General features: G+C 36.7%; 1 protein-coding gene across 5 annotated transcripts in view; it reads right to left on the bottom strand.

The window, feature by feature from the left end:
* chd6 (chromodomain helicase DNA binding protein 6) overlaps window positions 1-22,206 on the bottom strand; it is a 42,570-nt gene that overhangs the window by 16,834 nt on the left and 3,530 nt on the right. For all 5 annotated transcript variants that reach the window (XM_039692089.2, XM_039692088.2, XM_039692086.2 and 2 more), the window contains 17 exons: window positions 13,774-14,282; window positions 11,487-11,634; window positions 11,020-11,169; window positions 10,843-10,908; window positions 10,520-10,578; window positions 9,709-9,826; window positions 9,429-9,515; window positions 9,202-9,336; window positions 8,887-9,008; window positions 7,712-7,955; window positions 6,612-6,788; window positions 5,723-5,866; window positions 4,359-4,614; window positions 4,034-4,244; window positions 2,800-2,995; window positions 2,499-2,663; window positions 770-949 (listed from right to left, as the gene is read on the bottom strand). In XM_039692089.2, coding sequence (XP_039548023.2) covers window positions 770-949; window positions 2,499-2,663; window positions 2,800-2,995; window positions 4,034-4,244; window positions 4,359-4,614; window positions 5,723-5,866; window positions 6,612-6,788; window positions 7,712-7,955; window positions 8,887-9,008; window positions 9,202-9,336; window positions 9,429-9,515; window positions 9,709-9,826; window positions 10,520-10,578; window positions 10,843-10,908; window positions 11,020-11,169; window positions 11,487-11,634; window positions 13,774-14,282 — 2,967 coding nt within the window. The remainder of the gene's footprint in view (window positions 1-769; window positions 950-2,498; window positions 2,664-2,799; window positions 2,996-4,033; window positions 4,245-4,358; window positions 4,615-5,722; window positions 5,867-6,611; window positions 6,789-7,711; window positions 7,956-8,886; window positions 9,009-9,201; window positions 9,337-9,428; window positions 9,516-9,708; window positions 9,827-10,519; window positions 10,579-10,842; window positions 10,909-11,019; window positions 11,170-11,486; window positions 11,635-13,773; window positions 14,283-22,206) is intronic.

Raw genomic sequence — 22,206 nt, forward strand, 5'->3', positions numbered from 1 at the left:
ATGTAAAAGCCTTTGTTTTACTGATACATTCAATGCCTATTCATCTTTTACATTCGCATAACTTTTCCAGCTCATCTGCCATATTTACGAACAAAAAAATGGAGATGCCAAGAAAAGACGCTAAAAATTGGATTTGATCCATACCACGTCTCTAAACATTTCAATTTAGCACATAAAATACCAATATAACGTTCATTGACATTTATATAGAGAGATGGATTGTGGATGTGTAGACATATACACGCACTACAGATCAAACGTTTTTTAAAGAAATTAATTCGAAAAAATAAAATTAATTGACAATTAATACAAAAATGCATTAGATTTATTAAAAAATATTATTCAAATAAATGCTGTTCTTATGAACCATTCATCAAAGAGTTCTTAAAAAAATATCTTGGTTTTCTAAAAAAATATTAAGCAACCCAAATGTGTTCAACATTGATAATAGAAATGTTTTTTTAGCAGGATATTAGCATATTTCTGAAGGATCATGTGACACTGAAGCACGGAGTAATGATGCTAAAAATTCAGCTTTGATCACAGGAATAAATTACATTTTATAATATATTAAAATAGAAAACATACATTTTAAATTGTATTGCTACTGTAATTTTTACTGTAAAAAAAAAAAAAAAAAAAAAAAAAAAAATTCAGTCTTGGTGAGCATAAGAAACTTTCAAACATCTTTCAATCTGACAGACCCCAGACTTTCAATCTGACTGACCCCAAATCTGACTGACCCCAAACTTTTAAACGTAGTGTATACCTTGGCAAAAGTTGATCCCTTCCCCTCAGTCTGGATTGTGATGGTCTGTGTGCGGCGCTGCAGGATCTGATCAATATCCTCCTCGCAAAATTTAGAGCCCTCATCTTCCTCGTCCATGAGCGCCCCGTACGCCCCCTTCCTGAGAAGATCTTCGACCTCCATCTTGGTCAGTTGTTGAACCTGAAAGAGGAAGGTACAGTAATTAAACAATACTGTCCTAGTCAGTGTAGCAAGTCATGGCATAAACTAATTATAACATTTCTGAAGAAGAAATAAGACTCTGCAATTGATGTCTACGTGCCAGTTGCGGCGTACTATTCAATCTCTGTCTTCCTAGGATTCAAAGTTTAAACTCATCGAACACAAGCAGCAAATTTATCAGCAATACGTTCTTAAAAATATTCTTACTGAAATTGTTCATATCAGAGGTAAAAAAGGAAGGAAGCAAAACATTTCCAAATAACAATGGGTCTTGGTGTTTTATTTACATGCGTTTCTTGAAGAGACCGTACAGCAGAGAGTCCAAACGTTTTGGCCTAAAATATTTACTTAAAGTTCCCTTGAGATTTTATCTTAATATTTCAATGAATTTAACAACATATTCACATCTTTATGGTTCTCTTGTGTTTTATTGGTCACATTACACAATAAAAAATAAAAATAAAGTTAATATTTAAAAATATTTGTAATTTTTATGATTTAATTTATTATTAGCTTTTCATCACTCCCAGGGGTTCGCAGTCCACAGTTTGGGAAATATATAATTGTCTTTCTGTTTTTTTTGTTTGTTTGTTTAAAGGGATAGTTCACTTTGAAATTAATTTTTGATATGTTTTATCTTACCTCAAGGGCATCCTAGATGTAGGTGTCTTTGTTTCCACAGTATTTTAAATTTTGATTTTTTTAGGTCAAACCGTTCTTGTCTGTCAGTCATATAAAGGTCTATGGTCACCACTCGTAAATGTAAGTACACATTTATGGCCTAAGACACGAAACGAGCGGTTTGTGTGAGAAAACGAACAGGATTTATATAGTTTTTACCTCTTGTAACCACAGCCACGTCCAAGTGATCTGAGGGCACAGCGCTTCGGTCTGCGCAAGTGCCGGAAGTGATCTCTCGCGCGGTTGCGGAAATAAAATCAACGTTGTCTGTTGATATATCAAACTCATCTTCCATTGAAATTTCCTGTATATCTAAATATGCTTAGATCTTCACAGTGAAGGATAATACTTCTGAAATCTCTGTGTAAACAATGAGTGACGTACATGCGAGAGAGATCACTTCCTGAGCTTTCCGGCACTTGAGCAGACAGAGACGCCCACACCCTCAGATCACTTGAATGTGGCTGTGATTACAAGAGGTAAAAACGATATAAATACTGTTCGTTTTCTCACACAAACCGCTCGTTTCGTGTCTTAGGCCATCAATGCGTACTTACATTTACGAGTCATTAAATCATGTTTAATTTGGACTTCTCTGTGCATGCTCTTTGAGGTGGTGACCATAGACCTCCATTATATGACTGACAGACAAGAACGGTTTGACCTAAAAATATCAAAATTGAAAATACTGCGGAAATAGACACACCAACATCTTGGATGCCCTTGAGGTAAACTAAAACATCAAAAATTAATTTCAAAGTGAACTATCCCCCTTAAAGGCTGATACATTTGATAAATTCAACACTGGCAGATGTGGGGAAAAAGTTTAATGTTGTGGATCCCTCACCCCATTGAGGCTGCCCTTGCGGTTGATGTCCTGCAGAACAGCCTTGTCCAATCCCAGTTTCAGACTGGCCTTGTCAAACATCTCCCTCTCGTACGAGTTTCTCGTGATAAGTCGATACACTTTCACCGCTTTGCTTTGACCGATCCGATGGCAGCGAGCTTGAGCCTGTGGAATTCAAAGCATGTTTATAACAAATGTGATATTTGTGTTTTTTTTGGAAAGGTTTTTTTTTATAAATGAGATGAAAATCACTAAAGGAGAGAGTCAGTTACACAGTATATAAAAGATGCTCCGTTTTCACCTGCAAGTCGTTCTGCGGGTTCCAGTCTGAGTCAAATATGATGCAGGTGTCGGCGGCGGTGAGGTTGATGCCCAGACCTCCTGCTCGTGTACAGAGGAGGAACACGAAGCGGTCAGAGTCCACCTTGCTGAAGCGATCGATGGCAGCCTGCCTTAGATTCCCTCTAACTCTCCCATCAATCCGTTCGTATGTATATCTACACGCAAAATACAAATTTCAGATGATAAGAAATATAGTTATTGCATCTAATCCACATAAAACTTACTGACCCATATGTTTTGACCAATGAATTTCCCAATTTAAAAAATGAGCATGGTAAACTCCTCTTGGACACCTCAGTCTTACAGTCTTAACAGAGACGCAGCCGGGTCATGCACAAATGATCCGGAAGGTCCAGCCATTGTGCATTGGTGTTAAAAAGACATTTAGGAGAGTAAGGTGCAAGTGCAAACTCAAGCGAAATCAATATGCAATAGCCATTTTAACTCTTCATCCTCCCTATTTTTAATTTTTATTCTTTTTTTCTTCCCCTTTGTTTTTGTTGTTTTTATTTTGTTTTTATAATCTTTGTTCGAAGTTCCTTTTTTTTTGACGTTTGAGGTTTTTTTTTTTTTTTTAGTTTTTATTTATTTAAAATCACCCCCTTTTTATTTTATTTTATTTATTTTTTGTATGGATATATGGGTGTATGTGTGTGTATACATGCAGGTATGTTTGTATGAATATGTATGCACGTGTATGGGTCTATATGTGTAGGTAAGAGAGATATAGGTGCATCCGTATTGCCCTCTGTCGATTTTGTTTGTATATTTGTTTATGTTGGCTCACTTGTCTCCTCTTGTATTATTATCTTATGTTTGTTTGTTTGTTTTTTGCTTTTTTTCCCCCTCTTACTGTTATGTATGTTTTCTTGTACTCATTTGTAATTATATTGCTTCCTTAATAAAAAAATAAAAATTAAAAAAATGAGCATAGCTAGAATTTTTTTAAACAGGCAATACAGAAATTGCTATGACTTTAAAGATTTTCATACATTTCCACTACCTTTTTAGGCCTGGAAATATCAATTTTAAAATTCTGTTTTTCTTTGCTATCCTTGAAGAAAAACAACAAATGACGTAAACCGTGTTTTCATTTCATGTTGACATTCTATTTTCAGTCTATTTTCTCTCTCTCTCTTTTTTTTTATATAAAACTATGACTAATGTTACTGGATAATAACCAGCTGTCTCACCTCCTCTGAATGAGGTAGTCCTCCAGTATATCAAGGCATCGAACCATCTGGGAAAACACCAGCACTTTATGTCCTCCGGATAGCAGTTTGGGCAGTAACTTGTCGATAAGTACTAGTTTACCAGCGGCCTGAATCATTGCCTGCAGCTGAAAATCCAGAGCGTCAGAACTGTAGGTTTTCCTGAAGCTCTCAAGAATCTTTTCTTCAGCACCTGACAGAAAGGTAGATGGGAAATTAAGTCAGCACTACAAATTATAGGTGTGACTCCTGAAATGTAGAGAACTGCAACCAAGATATTTGAAGAATTGTCATTTTCACACGTCACCTGTAATGAGGTACGGGTGATTGCAGCACTTGCGAAGCTCCATCATTGTGTTGATGAGGTTGGGCATGTTGTGCTGGTTCGCTCCCTTGGCAAGGAAGGTAAAGTTTTTCTCCAGAATGGCACGGTAGTATTTCTTCTGAATGTTAGTTAGCTCCACCTCGATGATTGTCTCCTCTTTAGGGGCCAGATTCTTCTCCACATCATCCTTCAGTCTCCTCAACATCATGGGCTTCAGAATGGCTTGCAGTTTCTTTACCTGCGGGAATGTTAATGTTTCTCAGGTTAAAGCTGGGCATATTTATTTTCACCTAAATCAATAATCAGGTCATGTTGCCTGGAAATAATACTTCTGGTTCCATCGTCCCAAACAAGTCAATGGATTTTTGGTTAAATCAAATGCCTAAAATAAAGTCTGTGGTTTATAAAAAAGCTCAAGATATTTTCATGTTTTATTCTATGACATTAAACCCATCAGTTATACCCTACTTGTGTTTTTTAATCCTTTTCCTTAAAAAGATGGTTGCTAACAAGTAGCTAAATGAGTGGCTAAACATAATTGCGCCTAACAGGTAAAATCATATATTCACTAATTCACTTGTACAGACTTGTGTTTGTACTCATGCTCTTGCAAAGTATTTTAACTATAACTTTCCAATTTAGAGATTTTTTTTTTTTAAAGAAGCTTTAGCGGTGGTGACGTTCAAGTTCAAAGGTTTATTTGCCATTTGTATAGCACAAAGAAAATTACACACATACAAAGGAACTGTACTGCATCACACGAGTAATATATACATCATATTTTAATGATTTCACCATTAGTCTCCCTGCTGCTGGATAAAAGCTGTTGTAAAAGCATGTTTTGTGTGTGATAATACTGTAGGATTGGTATTTGGGCCTCAATAGTGAGTTAGCTGGATGATGAATGCCACGCTTTCTTCTTACAGCGCTCTGTGTACAGTGCTGTCATGTGACCATGGTGAGTTTGTTTATAACCTAATATTATAACTTTTTATTTCTCTTGAATGTATTTAGGCTTCAGTTGTGTTGTAAATTGTAAATGTTTCATGGTCACAGCTTATTTTCTACATAAATCCAAAAGCTCCTATTGAAATCCTATTGGCATTTTGTTGAGGGAATTAGGATGAGGCCAACTTTCAGGTTGACCTACAAAAACATGTCATCCCTGCAGCACTTTATTTGGTTATTTTGAGTTTATCAGCATTGGCTACTTAGGATGTTAACAAGGATGTTTCCTACTCTCCTCTAGATGGCTTGGATAATTGGAAGTGAAGGAGTCCATACTATACAAATATATTAGGCAAGATCACAAACTTCCTATGAAGCATTTGAGGATTAGTTCTCACCTGCTCCTCTGTCTTTAGGTCTCCGAACTCCTCCAGGAACGTGGTCTCGGAAGGGAACTGTGAGGGTTCGAGAAAGTTAAGAAGACTGAAGAGTTCCTCAACGGAGTTCTGCAAAGGAGTTCCTGTGAGAAGAACTTTATGTTCCTTGAGGGAGAAAACAGATAGAAACTTTAAGTTCAGCCGACTGATTTGCTGAAAAGTGAATGTATGTGCATTTTTAAGATATCTATAGTAACTCTCTCAACTGTCTATTTTTAGACTTTTTAATACTTTAATCTATATATAGATGGTGAAAGACAGCATAGGAAATTATGGGGACAAGACTGGGAAATATTATGCTGGATTTTATCTAGTCTCACCCATTTTAGCTCCAACCAGAGGGTCAAAAATGTATTTGGACATTGAAGTCTCACTTAAAAAAAAATTATCAAACCGGGTTGTATTTATTTACACATTTTAAATATAGCAAAAATACACAATTTAGACACTTTCTAGATGTCTTTCACTATTGCATCATGTGCCATATGTGTCCAAATACTTTTTGGGGCCACTGTACATCAAAATGCATCTGTGAACACCTAATCAGCAGTGAGGGGAAAAACAGCACTGCATCAAATGTAGTTTGCACACACTGGCGATCGCTGCAGTGATATGTAAAGCGAGTGAGATGAGATTACTCATTCTGTGTCCAGAGAGGATGTGCGTATGTAAATGCAGTGAAGCAGAACTCGGCAGCTAAATGAGATGTGTGCGAGAGAGATGGCACAGTAGTTTAGATCGCAGATCACTTCCCCTTTTCTGCATTTAAACCTGAACCCTAGTATGACAAAAAATGTCCGCATCAGGTTCCTGGTCCGCAAATAAATAAAAACAAGCATATTAAACTGACCAGGTTCATGAGTTTGAGTCCCTCCAGCAGTTTACAGTTGCGGTTTTTTAGGCGATGGGCCTCGTCAATCACCACACAGCGCCAGTTTATCTTCTTCAGCTCCGGACAGTCAGCCATAATCATTTCAAATGTAGTGATCACGCCATGAAACTTAAACTGACCAGTCATGATGTTTCCCTGAAGGAGCAAGAGAAAGACTGATTGTATACACTGCACTAACAAATATGTAAAAAAAATAAAAATACATTGAAAAAAAGACGTTAAAAATAAATCTTACTGATCTATGTCATGAACCCTAATTAATGTTTGTGAAAGACCCTCATGCTCAGCAAGGCTGCATTTAACTGGAATAATTTTTTACAATATTACTGTTTTTTTGTTGTTGTTTTTACTGTTTTTTTGATCAATTCAAAATAGCTGTTTAACATTTTCAATCAATTTTAAAATGTAATTTATTCCTGTAATGCAAAGCTGAATTTTCAGCATCATTACTAAAGTCTTTAGTGTCACATGAACCTTCATTATTTTTTTTTATTTCTTTCCGGCTTCAATGGCTATGTTCATGGCAAGAGCCAGGTTTGGTTATTTAAAAATAAAACTAAATAGGATGTTTAAGTTACATTTTTTCTAAAACCTTAAGATTCAATTTAATTTTACTGGGTTAAAATCTTTTTTTAAAGTCATTTTCATGATCCTACTGATTTCCTGCCTTAAGGCAAGGCAAGGCAAGTTTATTTATATAGCACATTTCATACACAATGGTAATTCAAAGAGCTTTACATAGATGAAATTAAAATAATCAAAAGAAATCAGAATAATTAAAACAGTTTAGAATAAAAAATAAATAAATGTTTTGAGTCTGGATTTGACTGTGACTACTGTAGGAGCACATCTGATCTCCTCTGGAAGCTGGTTTTAGCTGCGGCTGCGACTCCATGCTTTGAGTGAACCCTTGGTATTTCTAGCTGATGTGATCCGAATGATCTAAGTGATCTGTTAGGTTTATATTCAGTGAGCATATGTGCAATACATTGAGAAATATATACTTAAGAAACCATGATACATTTTTTCAGGATTTTGTGTCACTCTGTTGGACTCACCTGTTCATCTCTGTAGTACGTCTCATACTGCAGGATCATCTGCCGACTGATCTGGCTGCCGTGATAGACAATGACGTTCATTTCAGTCCATGTGCGGAATTCCCTCTCCCAGTTGGTGATGGTGGAGAGCGGGGCGATGATGAGGAAGGGTCCTCTCAGACCCATGAAGAAAATCTCAAAGAGGAATGTGATGGACTGGATGGTCTTCCCCAGCCCCATCTCATCAGCCAGAATACAGTTTTTCCTACATCAGGAGAAACATGATCAGGTGTTCATTAAATCACATTATGAGGAACAGGATTTGGAATCGGTCGCACGAGCATCTTTCTGCAGTCTGAAATGATTTTTATCATGCTTAGAGTTTTTATTAGGTAAGGGTTAATGTGCTTATTGGTGATATTTGTATTTGCTTACAACTAGGGTTGTTAATTAATTTAAAAAAGTATTACATTATATTCTGATAAATTAAACAAATTAATTACATTTGTCAATTATAATATAATAGTAATCATTAATAATATTAAATTATTAAATATTAATAATATTTGCTGAGAAAAGTCTTCAGATAAAAGATAAAGACATTGAATTGTATTAGAAAATATCATCATAAAATTGTATTTTGAAAACTATATATTGCTTGTTTTACATTTTTTTAGCATTTTTATAAAAATTATAAATTGACATTAAGTTGAAAGTACAGCAAATTTCAGCAAATTATTCCCAATAATTGATAAACAAATAGTTTAATTAGTATTGATTTGATTTATCCTAGTTTGTTTTTATTTAAAAAATCCATTTAAATTGAGACTTCATCATATGCAAACATCATATGCTTGGCCTTTGTTTAATTCTTAAATTTTGAAACCTATATATTGCTTGTTTTCATTTTTTTTCCCATTTTCTATAAAAAAATAATAATAAATTGACATGAAGTTAAAAGTCAGAATTTCAGCAAATTATACATAACATATGAGAAGAATTGATAAAAAACAAATAGTTTAATTAGCATTTGATTTATGCTAGTATTTTATCATTAAAAAAATCATTTAAATTGAGACTTGAAACAAACATCACATGCTTGGGCTTAGTTTAATACTTAAATAGTTCTTTATACCTTAAACTAGGATCATAATGTTATGTAGACCCTAAAAGAGCTGATATTTAAAGTCTTTCACCTGTTGTACCAGTTGAAAAGAAGCCAGTTCATTCCCTCTAATTGGTATTCTCTGAGCTGGTTCCCATTCCTGTATTCTCTGGACTTCTCCAGTTTTTGCCACTGTTCTGGTAGAGGCCTTTCCTGTATTATTACAAAAGACAAGAAAAGGGCCACTTCCTTCAAAATACATAGTACATACTATAAAGAAGAATAAACATGTTTTGGATAATACAATCAAACATGGAGCTGAACCAATGTAAACATACACACTGGAAACATCCAATAAATCTTATCTCGTAAGGGCAAAACAATTCATTTGCAGTTGAGTGCTTACCACAAGTTTAATTTCTGGAATTTTCTTGAGGTCTTCAAACTCTCGGATTTTCACAGGGTCAACATCTTCCTGAAGCTCCCAAGTACTCTCCTCATATGACAGTGAGCACCATTTCACCAGGTAGTGGGTAACTTCCTGTTTTCATGCATGCAAACAAACCAAACCTCAAAAGACTGGCACTACAACCACAGTTTTGTTTTCAGGAGTTCATTTGAAGAGTGTCTCACCTCTCCTGTTTCTGTATCAGTGGTGATAGCGATCTCTAAAACCCGATCAACCTCAATATAATCTGGATTAAAAAGGTCTTCATCCGGCTGAGGAGAAACACAACATCACATCAAGCATATTTAAGCAAATAATACACATGTATACAGGACAGATTCAAAGGTGAAATACTTGCACAAAATTGTCCGCATGGATTTCAGCTTTTACATCATAATTATATTTGATGACTTTCCAGGTTTTAACTTTAAATGAGCAAACAGCAGCATGTTTTGGCAGACACACCTCTGTGAAAATGTGCTTCATTTGTGCCTGCTTGTTTCTGAAGCGCTTGATTTTTTGTTGAATGCGTGGGTCCTTTTCCAGTTCCTCCAAGGTCGCCCATTTACAGTGCAGATAGGAGCTGGCAATGAGAAAAAGCTTTCATTGCTGACAATGTGCTGTAAACAACACTGAATGCATTCATCATGCATGCATTTCATTTAAAATAGCATTGTATAGAGTTTCTCCATCCATATTTGTGTGTATCACACAAAACTGATCACGTTTAAACTCAAATTCAAAAGAAAGAAATAAGAAACGATATTGAAATGATTTTTCTGCACATTTCTGTACATTTCTCTCAAAACATTTCTGTATTGAGGTATTATTGACATGAAAATTAAGCACATCACCACTGTATTATATCAATACTGTAATGCAAAAATAAAAACGATATTAAATACATTTTATTACAGTAAATTTAACAACAAAATGTAAAATGTAAATATCCACTCATTGCTAAAAGATTTTGGGGGAAATGTATATATATATATATATATATATATTAAGGTTAAACTTGACCCAATAACTAGTACTGTAATTTCCAAAAAACACCAGAAAAAGATCCACCCCATTTTTGATACAGCAAATAATTTCATGAGGTAGAGTGTATTACCTCTCTACCAGATGGATAATTTAATGCATAAATGATTTGAAGTAATGAATTACACAATATGAGTTATGCGTTTGCTCTGACAATTTGAAAAGCTGAGTGTTCAAGAGTTTGAGAGCACAAAAAAGGTAACAGCAGTTTGATCCGCATGAGTACACTTACAAATTTCTGTACTTGACGTAAAACTCCTCCAACTCTTCTGGTGCTTCATCAGGGGATGTCTAAATGAAAAAACCATAGATCAAACACAGAGAATATTCTTGTAGGCAGATGTTATTTGCACCCCAGTGTAATGAATAGTATATGCATTTAGGTGAATTCAGTACTTTGTTCTTTTACCACAGTGGTGTAAATAAAGGATTTAATCAAATGTTTAAGGTGGTGGTGGAAAAAATACAAAGGTTTGAGAATCATTTATTGAACAAGATATCACTTAAATGGCCAAATAAGAATTTTTAATGTAACATGTAATCTGATCACTTTACCTCTTTCTTGACCGTTCGCACAGCGAGTATTTTCTCAATAATATTAGCCTCATCTTCAGGGGGTTCCTGGAAAGAAAGAAGGTGGGAGTGATTATTTCAGTGTGTGTGTTTGCTCAGCTCCTCCAGAACTAGGGCAGGTGTGTGCTGTGGCATAATGGCAGATGTTGGCACAGTTACCTCAGCCTGCCAGGCGAGAGTAGAGGAAGACATGGCAGCAATTCGGCCCGCGCCCAACACGGCAATGGTCTCCCCGTCATCATCCACGACCTTGAAATCAAGATCTTCGTTGTACTTCCGCCGCTTCACTTGACGCCCTGATCGCCTTTTCTGCACAGAGAGTAAAAGAAAAAGAGGAAAGAATAATTTGATTGTTTAGTTTGTGTAAAAAAAAAAAAAATATTGTGCATATCCAAAGATTACTGGTACAACGTTACCTGATTGGGAAGTAATTACAAATTACACAAAATCACTCATAACACATTTTATTATGTTATTTATGTTATTTAAATGGTTATAAATTTGCATTTAAATGGTTACTCTGACCACGTTTTCTTTCTTTCGTAGTTTGTATCTCTTTGAAAAATGATGAAATGATGAAATGTGAAACCCAGAGGCCTGATGAAGATCAGTTCAGGAAAACTCACAGTGTTATCCATAGGGTCGGTGCTTTCCTCACCGCCGGTGGCGAGCGTGCTGAGAGAGGCTGTGTCATCACTCTCCACCATCTCAAGTATAGCCTCACTTTTCCTCTTTCCCTTCTTCTTCTTCTCCGGAGGCATGGCACCCTGCTCTCTGCATAACAGCAACACATAGTATTAAAATCCATCATACTGGCACAGTTTTGCACAGGTTGACAAATCGTATAGCAAACCACCAGGGGCTTCTTTAACTGACAAATATCAGGCCATTTTATGGTACAAAACACCAACATGTGCTGTGCAGACGCATCCTGGGTTATAACTTAGACAAGCAGCACTACAGTTTTGCTGGAGCACAGCACTAATAATCGCATCATGTCATTGCTTTACTGTTGGAGAGTGTTGAAAGGGAACCACAAAGTGGATAAGGAAGTTAAAAAAAGTGAATGTATCCCATAAAAGACAATTGGCATAAACTCACAAGTTCTTGAGTCTGGAGGGTCATTTTAAAGAGCCATAATTGTGATATTACATTTTTGAATACCTTACAAATGCATGCCTATAACTGCACCTTTATTTCTCCAAACACACAATAAAATAACCAAAAGTTCAAAAAGCCTTCACGTGGTTGCAGCTTTCATATTTTGACCTTGGTTTCAAATTGGAAACCAATAAGCACCCACATTCACCTTGTAACATCCACAATCCCTGCATCACATTTCACCTAATCAAGATATGAAAAGGTCTATGATTGAGCGTAGCAAGAACAGCGCTGAGACGGTACATGCAAAAAACTGTCTCACATATAAAAGATTAACATTTGTTAATCAGCGACTAAAAATTATTTACTGACATAAAACTAGTTTGCTGCCTTCAATTAAGACGTTTCATAGTAAACTAGGCCCCAAGTGTGTTGAATATAATATACCTGCTATTATTGTCTTGTTATAAAGCACATAATAACTCCAGTGTTAGACAAATAACACTGACTGAATATTAATGTTTGTAGCATTGAAAACACCTCCATTTCATGTCATGTACAAAACCGTTCACAAGTTTGGGGTCAGTAAGAATTTTTTTTATTATTAAGAAAGAAATTATTCAGTAAAGATAATTATATTAGAATGTTAAAAAAGCTTTCTAATAAATAAAATATATGCTGGGCCAATTTTAGACCAGTCTATAGTGTTAGGCAAGTCTAAAATTAGCTCATAGTCTAATGCAAGTTAGATTGTTTCAAAAAAATAAAGACCGACTTAATTTAGAAAAAAAAAAAAAATTAGATGCCTTTCCTAACTTGGGTCTAAGAATCTGTTACCTTGGCAACAAGCAGTAACAATCAGTTACGTTACCAACAGCCAAAAGAAAAGAGAAAATGTCTCAAAAGAGAAGTGTTTTAGGGGACCGCAGTAACCTACTGGAAATATATTTTTGTATCTTCTCTGTACATCTTTAACGTTCCGCACAATGGTCGGATTACTGCTGTTAACTGTCTATGGCGAGCAGGACGAGGTCGAGGGAGGTGAGAGCAGCGGTGGCGAAGCCGGTGGCGTGATTGATAATGAGCGACACCTGCGAGACGCACCAGTCTCGTATATCTCACGGATGAGCGGAAGCATAAAGGAGGAGCGACGACAGTGAAAATACGAGACCGGTGCGTCTCGCAGGTGTCGCTCATTTTCAATCACGTCACCGGCCTCGACCTCATCCTGCTCGCCACACTGTCATAGCAATCTTTTTCCAAATTAAACTTTTCTTCTTGTTACTACATTCTCCGCTAAATTAAAATGTCCTTGTAACTGTGATACTCCTCCAACAAACACACATTTTCCGCTGGGGTAAACTGCACTAAGCGGTTGAATGCTCTTACTCTATCCTTCATGTTTTTAGTTTTGAAAAGTGTCTTATTTTACCCAGAAAGCATTGCAGTGTGCAGTGATTTGTGCAATGGTCTGATTTAGATGTCTATCTAAAGTCTGACTATCTATCTATTATATCTAAGCCATAGTCAAAGTCTATCTTTGTTAAACCGGCCCACTACATTCAATAAAAAAAAAAATAATACTTGTGAATGAATACTTGTGAATGAATACTTGTGTGAATGAATACTTGTGTGAATGAATACTTGTGTGAATGAATACTTGTGTGAATGAATACTTCCGAATGAATACTTCCGAATGAATACTTCTGAATGAATACTTCTGAATGAATACTTCTGAATGAATACTTCTGAATGGTTGTTTATGTATATCTGCCCAAAAATGACAAATCTTTTATCTTTTAACCAACTCACTTTGGCTTCCTCCCTCTTTTGGAGGGCGGATGTGTTGCAGTGTTCTTGGGCTGTGGTTTCACTTTCACATCTTGACCTTTCTTGACCTTTTTGACCTCCTTTTGACCTTTCGCCTCCCTCTTATGATCCTTTTGTTCCTTCACCGTCTTTGACTTTCTCGGAAGCATCTCCTTCCCTTCTTTTTGCACCCTTCTCTTTGGTTTAGCGTTGCTCTCTCCATCTTTGTTCCACTCTGACTCGGTCTTGTCTTTTTTCCTTCGTTTCTTCTTCACCCTGGTCCCACCCCCTCCATCATCCTCCTCGCTGTTGATTGATGAAGGGCGGAGACTGTGACTGCTGGCCGCAGACCCAGCCTTTGTGTGAGTCATGCAATGATTGGGCGGCCCTCCAATAATCCGTAACTGTTCTTTGCCCAAGTGGCCGATGGGAAATGTAGTTTGTGCGTTTTGGTCAGAGGCATTCGAGGCAGCAGCGGATGGAGTGTGCTTTAGTACATGGGCGGCAGACATCTGGAAAAACAGAAAACAGATTAGAATTCGCTCCTCTAATTAAACACTATTTGTGTTGTTTGAAACAGACACATCAAAGACTGTCCTGTCCAGTCAAACCATCTGCTAGTTGTGAATAGAACACATGTTTTGGGCAATTTCATGCTGGTTTATTACACATTATATATACTGAAGTAAAACAAACTAAAAAAAAAAGTAATCAGGGTCCACGGACAGTGTGAATGCAAAATGAACTGGAGTTTTAAAGCTACACTGTGTAACTCTTTTAGTTTATTCTTAACTAAAAAGACTTAGTTCTTTCAAAAATATATCTGGTCATTAATGGATATTTACTTCGTTCAAGTAACAAAGTATTCTCGTGAGTGTATAATATGCCATTGAAAATACATACGAGTAAGGGGTTCTAATGTCGGTCGCCACATCTTGAAAGTACATTAGCCAAAGAGGGAAATACCTGTTAATTCAAGCTTCGCCTTTCGCGTTTACGTTTGAGTTAACAACCATGGACGAGGTTGAACTGGAAGCCATGTTAATCCTGGACGACATTGGCCACCGTAGGAGTTAAAACGAAATCGGAATTGAGAGAAACAGAAACTAATATTCACTAGATGGGGGTAAAAATCACACAGTGTAGCTTTAAAGAGCACTCAAGTTTTCAAACACTCTAAGCTGCTTTTATCAGCAGGGTAATCCATGTATCATAGGTTATTTTATGGGACAAAATGAATGAGCTTTATAATGTCTTCAATCCATATTCACTCCTATTTACATATGTGCTCTATCGTAAAAGAAAATCACAGTGCAGTCATGAGATGCCCAATTACACATTACAGGGCAGATTAAATTAAAACTGTTCTTCTACTTCTACAGGAAAAAAACATTTATGAATTAAACAGAATTCACTGCCGTCTGTGAGATTTGTGTTTCTGGTACACATTTCGCCCTGTATCTCTTATTCCGAGAAGCACGTTTATTTTTAACTATGCCTTAGTGTTGCAGTGCACACGTGGAACAGCGCGCATGTGCAGGCACACACACACACACACACACACTCCCCGACAGGGCATGCGACTGCAGGCAGGTATGGGGATAATGTCAATGAATCACATGCTTTCCAAAGCAAGCGGGCTGGAATCAGGGCCGTCGTCATGACAAAAGGCTCGGGACCAAGCTGTGGGAAGCGGGAACGTAAACACGCAGTCTCCGTGGTAACCCTTTCCTTTCTGGGGTCTAAAAAGCATCAACCTCATTGTTCCTGAAGGTAATATTGCCAATATCTACATGGGTGGAAAAAAAAATACTTTTTGTACTTAACTGCACTGTAAAACGACAACTCGCAACTGGACTGCCCTTTTCACTTTTTTTTAATTCTCTCTCTATGCATCACACACATATGCACGCAAAGCTAATGCACGGAAGCAAACACTGCAGACTATTCCCGTGACGTGCTGCAGTATGCATGCTCGCCAGGCAAATCTGCCAACCGCAAGCGCACACACATACACACGTTCCAATCAAATTCCCTATGAATCAATACCAACTCCCAACTCCCAAACGCGACAGCTGCAGTTCAGTCAATGCCAGATCCAAACCTGAACACACCTTGCTCAAATGTGCTTTATGAAACATACACACACATCGCTCCTACTAACATGCTTTCACCTCTCCTCTCCACCAAATGCACGATAGCAGTCAAGCTAACTGCAATAACAAAATGCAAAATTTTGAAAGATTTCATTGTTTTTGTCCTTTAACCTCCCTAAATAAAGTCCATCTTGTTTTGCTTATGGATTCAGACAAAAGCTGAATAAAAATCGCACACTTGGAATGAATGGAAAGATTATATGTTCTTGTGTTAAAAACAGACAGAGAAAAAGAGAAGGCATAGGTCTCAAGGAAGCATTCGATCAATTTATTGGACCTTTGCTGAAAAAAAATTTTTTAAAAAAAAATCCTTAAAAAAAATCTTACTGACCACAAACCTTAATTGGTAATGTATATGTATAAAATAGTTTCTTACTTTTGTAAGAAAAAAAAAATTCATATACAGGCAAATTTTGTATTTGTAGTTTTTATAAACCTGCAGTGATGTAAAATTGGTCAAAATCAAATAACCAAATCACTGGGAATCCCTGCCGGTTCTTCAGGAAGGCCTGATAATGAAGCTCTCAGGGTCGGAAGTGCCTTTTTGAATCACTCATCTCGCAGTGAGGAAATATTACAACTAAATTGAACTACTTTGATTTGACACCACCAAAATTCAAATCAAAATGTAGATCAGATCATTTGTATGACAGTGAGCATGTCTACATGCACACCAGTAGATTGATAACTCACAAAAATCAGCTTATTGAAATAACCTGTTGTGTGGTTTACATGCAAATCAATAACCCGACAACGAAAGTAAAACCACTTTTACAAGACTTAGGTTAAATCAGGTTAACTTATTTCCCGGTAGTAATGTCAAAACGCAATATTTTTGCAGATATATCTGACTCAAGAGTATTTCATTTCTTCTGGGAGTTGTGATGTTAAATAAAGCATTATAAACCGAAGAAGAGGATTTTGATTATACCACTTCTGCTATATTTCAAGAAAAGGGTGTGATCAAGAGGAAGAAGAGTTTGCGATACATTTCTTCTTCTTACTGCAAAATGCTCGCTCTGTCTGGGTGTGCTTAAAGGTCCCGTTCTTTGTGATCCCATGTTTCAAACTTTAGTTAGTGTGTAATGTTGTTGTTAGAGTATAAATAATATCTGTAAAATTATAAAGCTCAAAGTTCAATGCCAAGCAAGATATTTTATTTAACAGAAGTAGCCTACATCGAACGGCCCGTTTGGACTACATCCCTCTTCATGTTCATGTCACATATCACATATGAGCACTTCAATAAGCCAACAGGAAGCAGGTTTAAAGCGTTTACATGCTGGGGGCAAGCAGTGGCGTAAGGGACAAAAATCTAGATGTGACTGATCAGTTTATGGCCTTAAATAATATCCGATAAAGGAAAACGGGTTAACGCTAGGGGTGTAACAATATATCGTGCCACAATATATCGCAAAACAAAAATGCAACAATATGTATCATGGATATACATTTTTACAAAACAAAAATTACTCTGTGAGAAAAAAATTCAAGTTTTCAGAGTTTTAGTGTAAATTTAACTACAATATATAATGTTGCTTATAATGTATAATAATGCAATGGGGGAATATTTGTGGGTCCTGCCTGATAACGCCAAATGTCTGATGTTACCACTAAAAAGTGGTCAAGATTATTTTAAATACATCTAGTCATTGAAAGCATGCAAGCATTTTTATCTACAATAACTTCAGAATCATGAATATTGTTATTCTGGTGTCACCATTGTCCTTGGGTTACAAGCACCAAGTCCAAGCCTATTAATTTAAACCCTCAAATTTAGCATTTTAATCAACAGTTCATTTTTTGTTAACCTTTTACCATATGTCTTGGAGTATCGCAATAATATCGTATCGATAATTCAGTATCGCGATATGTATCAAATCATGACATAAGAGTATCGTTACACTCCTAGCTAATGCCTGGTTAAGATTACACTTGTTTTTTTTTTTTTGTCTGTTACGATAGTCACTGTGTCAGATTACGCGATTTTGACTTCTAAAATCTTGTGTCGTGGACAAGACACATGTCAGACTACACGTTGCTTCCTGACCAGTCATCGCATACCGTCTTTAACGGCGCGTGTGAAGTCATCAAGAAGGCGAAAGTAGTAGCGAGTGACTTCCGGAAACAAACGTAAACAAACAATGGATGAAGTGTTGAGTGTTGTATTCGCTGTCCTGTGTTCAGAAAAAAGTAAAAAAATAAAGAAAACCTGAGAATGGACACGTTCCTGGATTGCTCGAAGAGGACAGTATGGGCTGTCAATCCTCCAAAGAGAACTTGAGGTAAAATATTGTTTTCTTATATATTTTTACTTTTAGTTTTAACGTTAGCACCATCGTCTCTCTTTCGTTTCGCCATTTTTGAAAGTTCTGTACGGAAAGGCTTCTCTGCTCCTATTGGCCAACCTTTTACACATGTAACGGAAACATCGTAGACAACCGTTAAAAAAATTAAACATGCTAGTCTTTTTGTCATGAAGCATTTTTGCTGACACACTATACGAGATGATACGATCAAATCTTGCATCAGACGCCCGTTGTCGTTTACGAATCCCCACGACACCCTACGTCAAACGGATCATGCCAAAATCAGGCTAAAATTGTGTAATCTGAACCAGGCATAACACATTTACATGATCAAGTTCACTGTCGGCTAATTAAGCATAATCAGGTTAAGACTGAACGAATCACGAAGTCTCTCAGTTTGAAAATACCTTTTAATCTCTTGGTGACCCCGACGTGCTTCTATTGTAAATGCAGTGAAATTCAGGTGGTCACAGTTTCAAAGCAAAGAACACATGAAACCCGTTGAACACTACATACAACTGACAAAGCGTCAGAGGTTGCTATACTGACTACACACAACCATTCTTCACTTCAAGAGATCCCAGCACTGAGACTAGATCCTCTGCGTCTGACAGTAGACCAAAAGCCTCCCAGATCCGGCTGACAATCCGACTGTTCCACAGATGTGTCCTCAGTGGTTTTACACATAAAAGGTGCAAAACGCTGTACATTTCAGAGATACTACAAAGTATAACAATGAAATGTATTTACTGACGCAGAAATAGTTATCAAGGGGGAGCACGAGAAACTGTTGAATGATGCTGACATCGATTTATGTTCTGCCTAACTGATACATGATCACAACACTGGCTAGGATACATACACAACTCATAAATGTCACAACTGATTCTTTGAACTAATTACTACGGTCTATGGAAACAGACAGGCACACTGGAATACACACACATGCCTGATCCATGCATGGTTCAGGTACTGTATTGTGGATAATTTTATTAGTGCATAAGTAAACTTTCATCAAGCAAACTATTTTCTACCCCCTTAAATCTTGACTAAACAAAATTTACCACAGAGATAAATACATATTAAGACATATTTAAATACTGATTCCACGCTCCAATGCATTAAACACCAAGCATATTACATTCAACTTTGACCTCGGTTTCCAATGAGCTTTCAAAGCTTGGCCAATGATTGCTTAACAATTAGCATGATTAGCTGGGTGTTGCTAGCCTGAAAGTCAAAACAAGCTGGAAGACAGATTGGATCGAGAAGTACAACACAACTTGAAAGGCAAATCATGAAAACGGCAAAGTGAATCTTTCAACACCTAACACCATCTTTATAAGTACTTTAGTTGGATTTCATTGGTAATTGCTAGAGAATATCATTGATTCCTAATCAAACATTAAAAAAGCAAAACTTTACACAAAATTAAGCATTATCATCATCTCAACATCCTCATCTGAAAGTATCAGCTAAATGGAGGTCAACTAACTGAAGTACTTATCAGACATAGGGGATTTCCATAGACTTCAGACTCACATCACACACATACTCCTTGCACTTTCTAAGACCGTAATCGTTCTTAGCTCTGTTTATCACTTTACTGTATAAATCAATTTCATTGCATACAAGAAAGCTACAAAAAAAAATTTATTAATGTTTTTATTCAATTTAAAAAATTGTGCAAAAGCTTGTGTAAATAAATTCTCTGTATGCTTGATATTATTAGTATGCAGTACAACACTGAAGTAGTAAGTGCAGTAGACAAAAGAGATGTACACACCTAATACCAGGTCTTCACTGACCACTTGCGATTTGATCACCAAAAACGAGTGTCAAGTCAAGTGTATACAGAGCCAATACTTGCAAATAGAGTTATTTGCTAATGCTAACGCTGTAATATATAACAGTGCACAGATGGAGCACATTAATTAGACAAGTATGTAATGTCAACTAAATGCAATTTCAAATAATTTATATTTCATGTCAACTTGCAACTTTGTACACAGCATTTACATTGGGTTTAAGTCATACCATGTAGGTTCAGCATATGCCAACAGATATAAAATTCAAAATCTTACACATACAGAACCTGCTCTTCTAGAAAGCATTTGACTCCAGCATCACTGAGAGCAGAAGTAAGAGCAGTGCTGTGGTCAGTTATGTCAAACAGACATTCTCATGCCTGGTAACTGGTTAACTGTCATTATAAAAACTCTTTGATTCTTCTTGAGGAAAATCTACCACCAATGTTTTCAATAAAATTTTCCAAACATTTGATGAGCCACAGGTTTGTATAAGCTTACGCTATGAAGAAATGATCTGTCACCAGTAATTGTGACCATGTATCTGAGATTATAACATGTATAATTATGACAAAATCTAATACGAATGAGCCACATCCAAAGCCATATAAAATGCAAATATGAACACATCTGCACTTTCTATATACCATGGGGCAAGCTGCTTTAATGCCTAAACAGCCGACAGAATTGTTAATTTAAGAACACACCTTCATCACCTCAATCATTGCAATGCAAGGCATTTTGTTTGAATTTATCAGACAAAAGTAATCGAAATTATTATTTACATTTTACACATCTCCAATTGTAATTCTGGAAAAGAACTACATTGAATTAAAGAGTAAAAATTCAATCAAAAGGATGCAGTCCAGGACATTGTCTTAAAATGTAGTCTTTTTTTTTCTTCTTCAAGACAAGTCCTACATTTTTTAAGTTAGTCACATAAAAAGGTAGATTGGTCTAATTTGAATAAGAACTAAGGCCTTGTCCACATGGACACCGGTATTTTTATAACCAGAGTTTTTCCTACTGCGTTTTAAAAAAAAAAATCCGTCCACAAGAAAAAACGCAAAAACATGCTAGCAAGCGCTGTCAAGAGCATGCCACACTAGCAGGCGCCGATATAACCCCAACCATAAAGCCACGTTGGCCAATCAGAAGCCTAACAAAAAGTTATTACAGGTTTCCGGTAGGCGGATAACGGCGCATACTCTGACGTCGCAAGGCAAAAACCCCGACACGACAACACTGTAACCAGCGTTTCTGAAAATCCTCACCCTGGCAGGGGTTTTCAAAAATGTTTGGTTTCAGTGTCCCGATACTGCGTTTCCGTGTGGACGAACGGCCGAAACGCGTAAAAAAAGTCACGGTTATAAAAATATCCGGGTCCGTGTGGACAAGGCCTAAGACTGATTGCCTATTAGCAAAATAAATGCGTAAGACAACGTCTTAACATAGTGGCTATGCAACTGGCCATTAGTCTAATTGTGAAAAAGGATTAAAAGTGTCCACAAGAAAGAAAAAAAAAACACAAGAGAACTTACGAATATCTTGTTTCTCATAGGTAGTAACAGCTATGTTTCCATCCAAAGTTCAGAATTGAACATAAAAAAATTTGTAAATAAAGCAGCATTTCCATCCCATGTGTTCAAGAGAATCATGGGAAATTGGATGTCTGCAATGAAATTGGAAGATGCTCCAATCAATCGGTGAAGCCAATGGCTCTTTTTCCTCCATCCTAAATGACTTGCGTCTCAGAGCTCACAGATGAAACGCAATAAACGCTGTCATGTTATCTTGCATTTGGATGCCTGATGTTTGTGTATGCAATTGTGCGAGACAGTTCTGGGAGGTCATTACACCAAACATTTTGATGACAGACTTCGGGTCAGGCATTTCAGAATGATCAAACCAAATATTTAAAATGCTGTGCGATGAGGTTAGTCCAGTTATCCAATCACATTCACTGTTGAGGCAAAGTCACATGAGCTTTTTGTAGCGCATCGAGGGATTTATTCGGTAAATGTGTATGCATCAGTTTATGCACATGTCTTCTTATCAGATAAAAATGTATACACCTCAATTGAGCCGGAGCGCATCTTGGTGTTTCTATCAAGCGTTTCTTATGCAATATCCCAGAATGAGCATTAAATCTGGAAGGAAACA

The sequence above is a fragment of the Pimephales promelas genome, chromosome 8 (assembly GCF_988280905.1).
Source record: "Pimephales promelas chromosome 8, fPimPro1.hap1.1, whole genome shotgun sequence".
In the NCBI taxonomy this organism is placed as follows: Eukaryota; Metazoa; Chordata; class Actinopteri; order Cypriniformes; family Leuciscidae; genus Pimephales; species Pimephales promelas.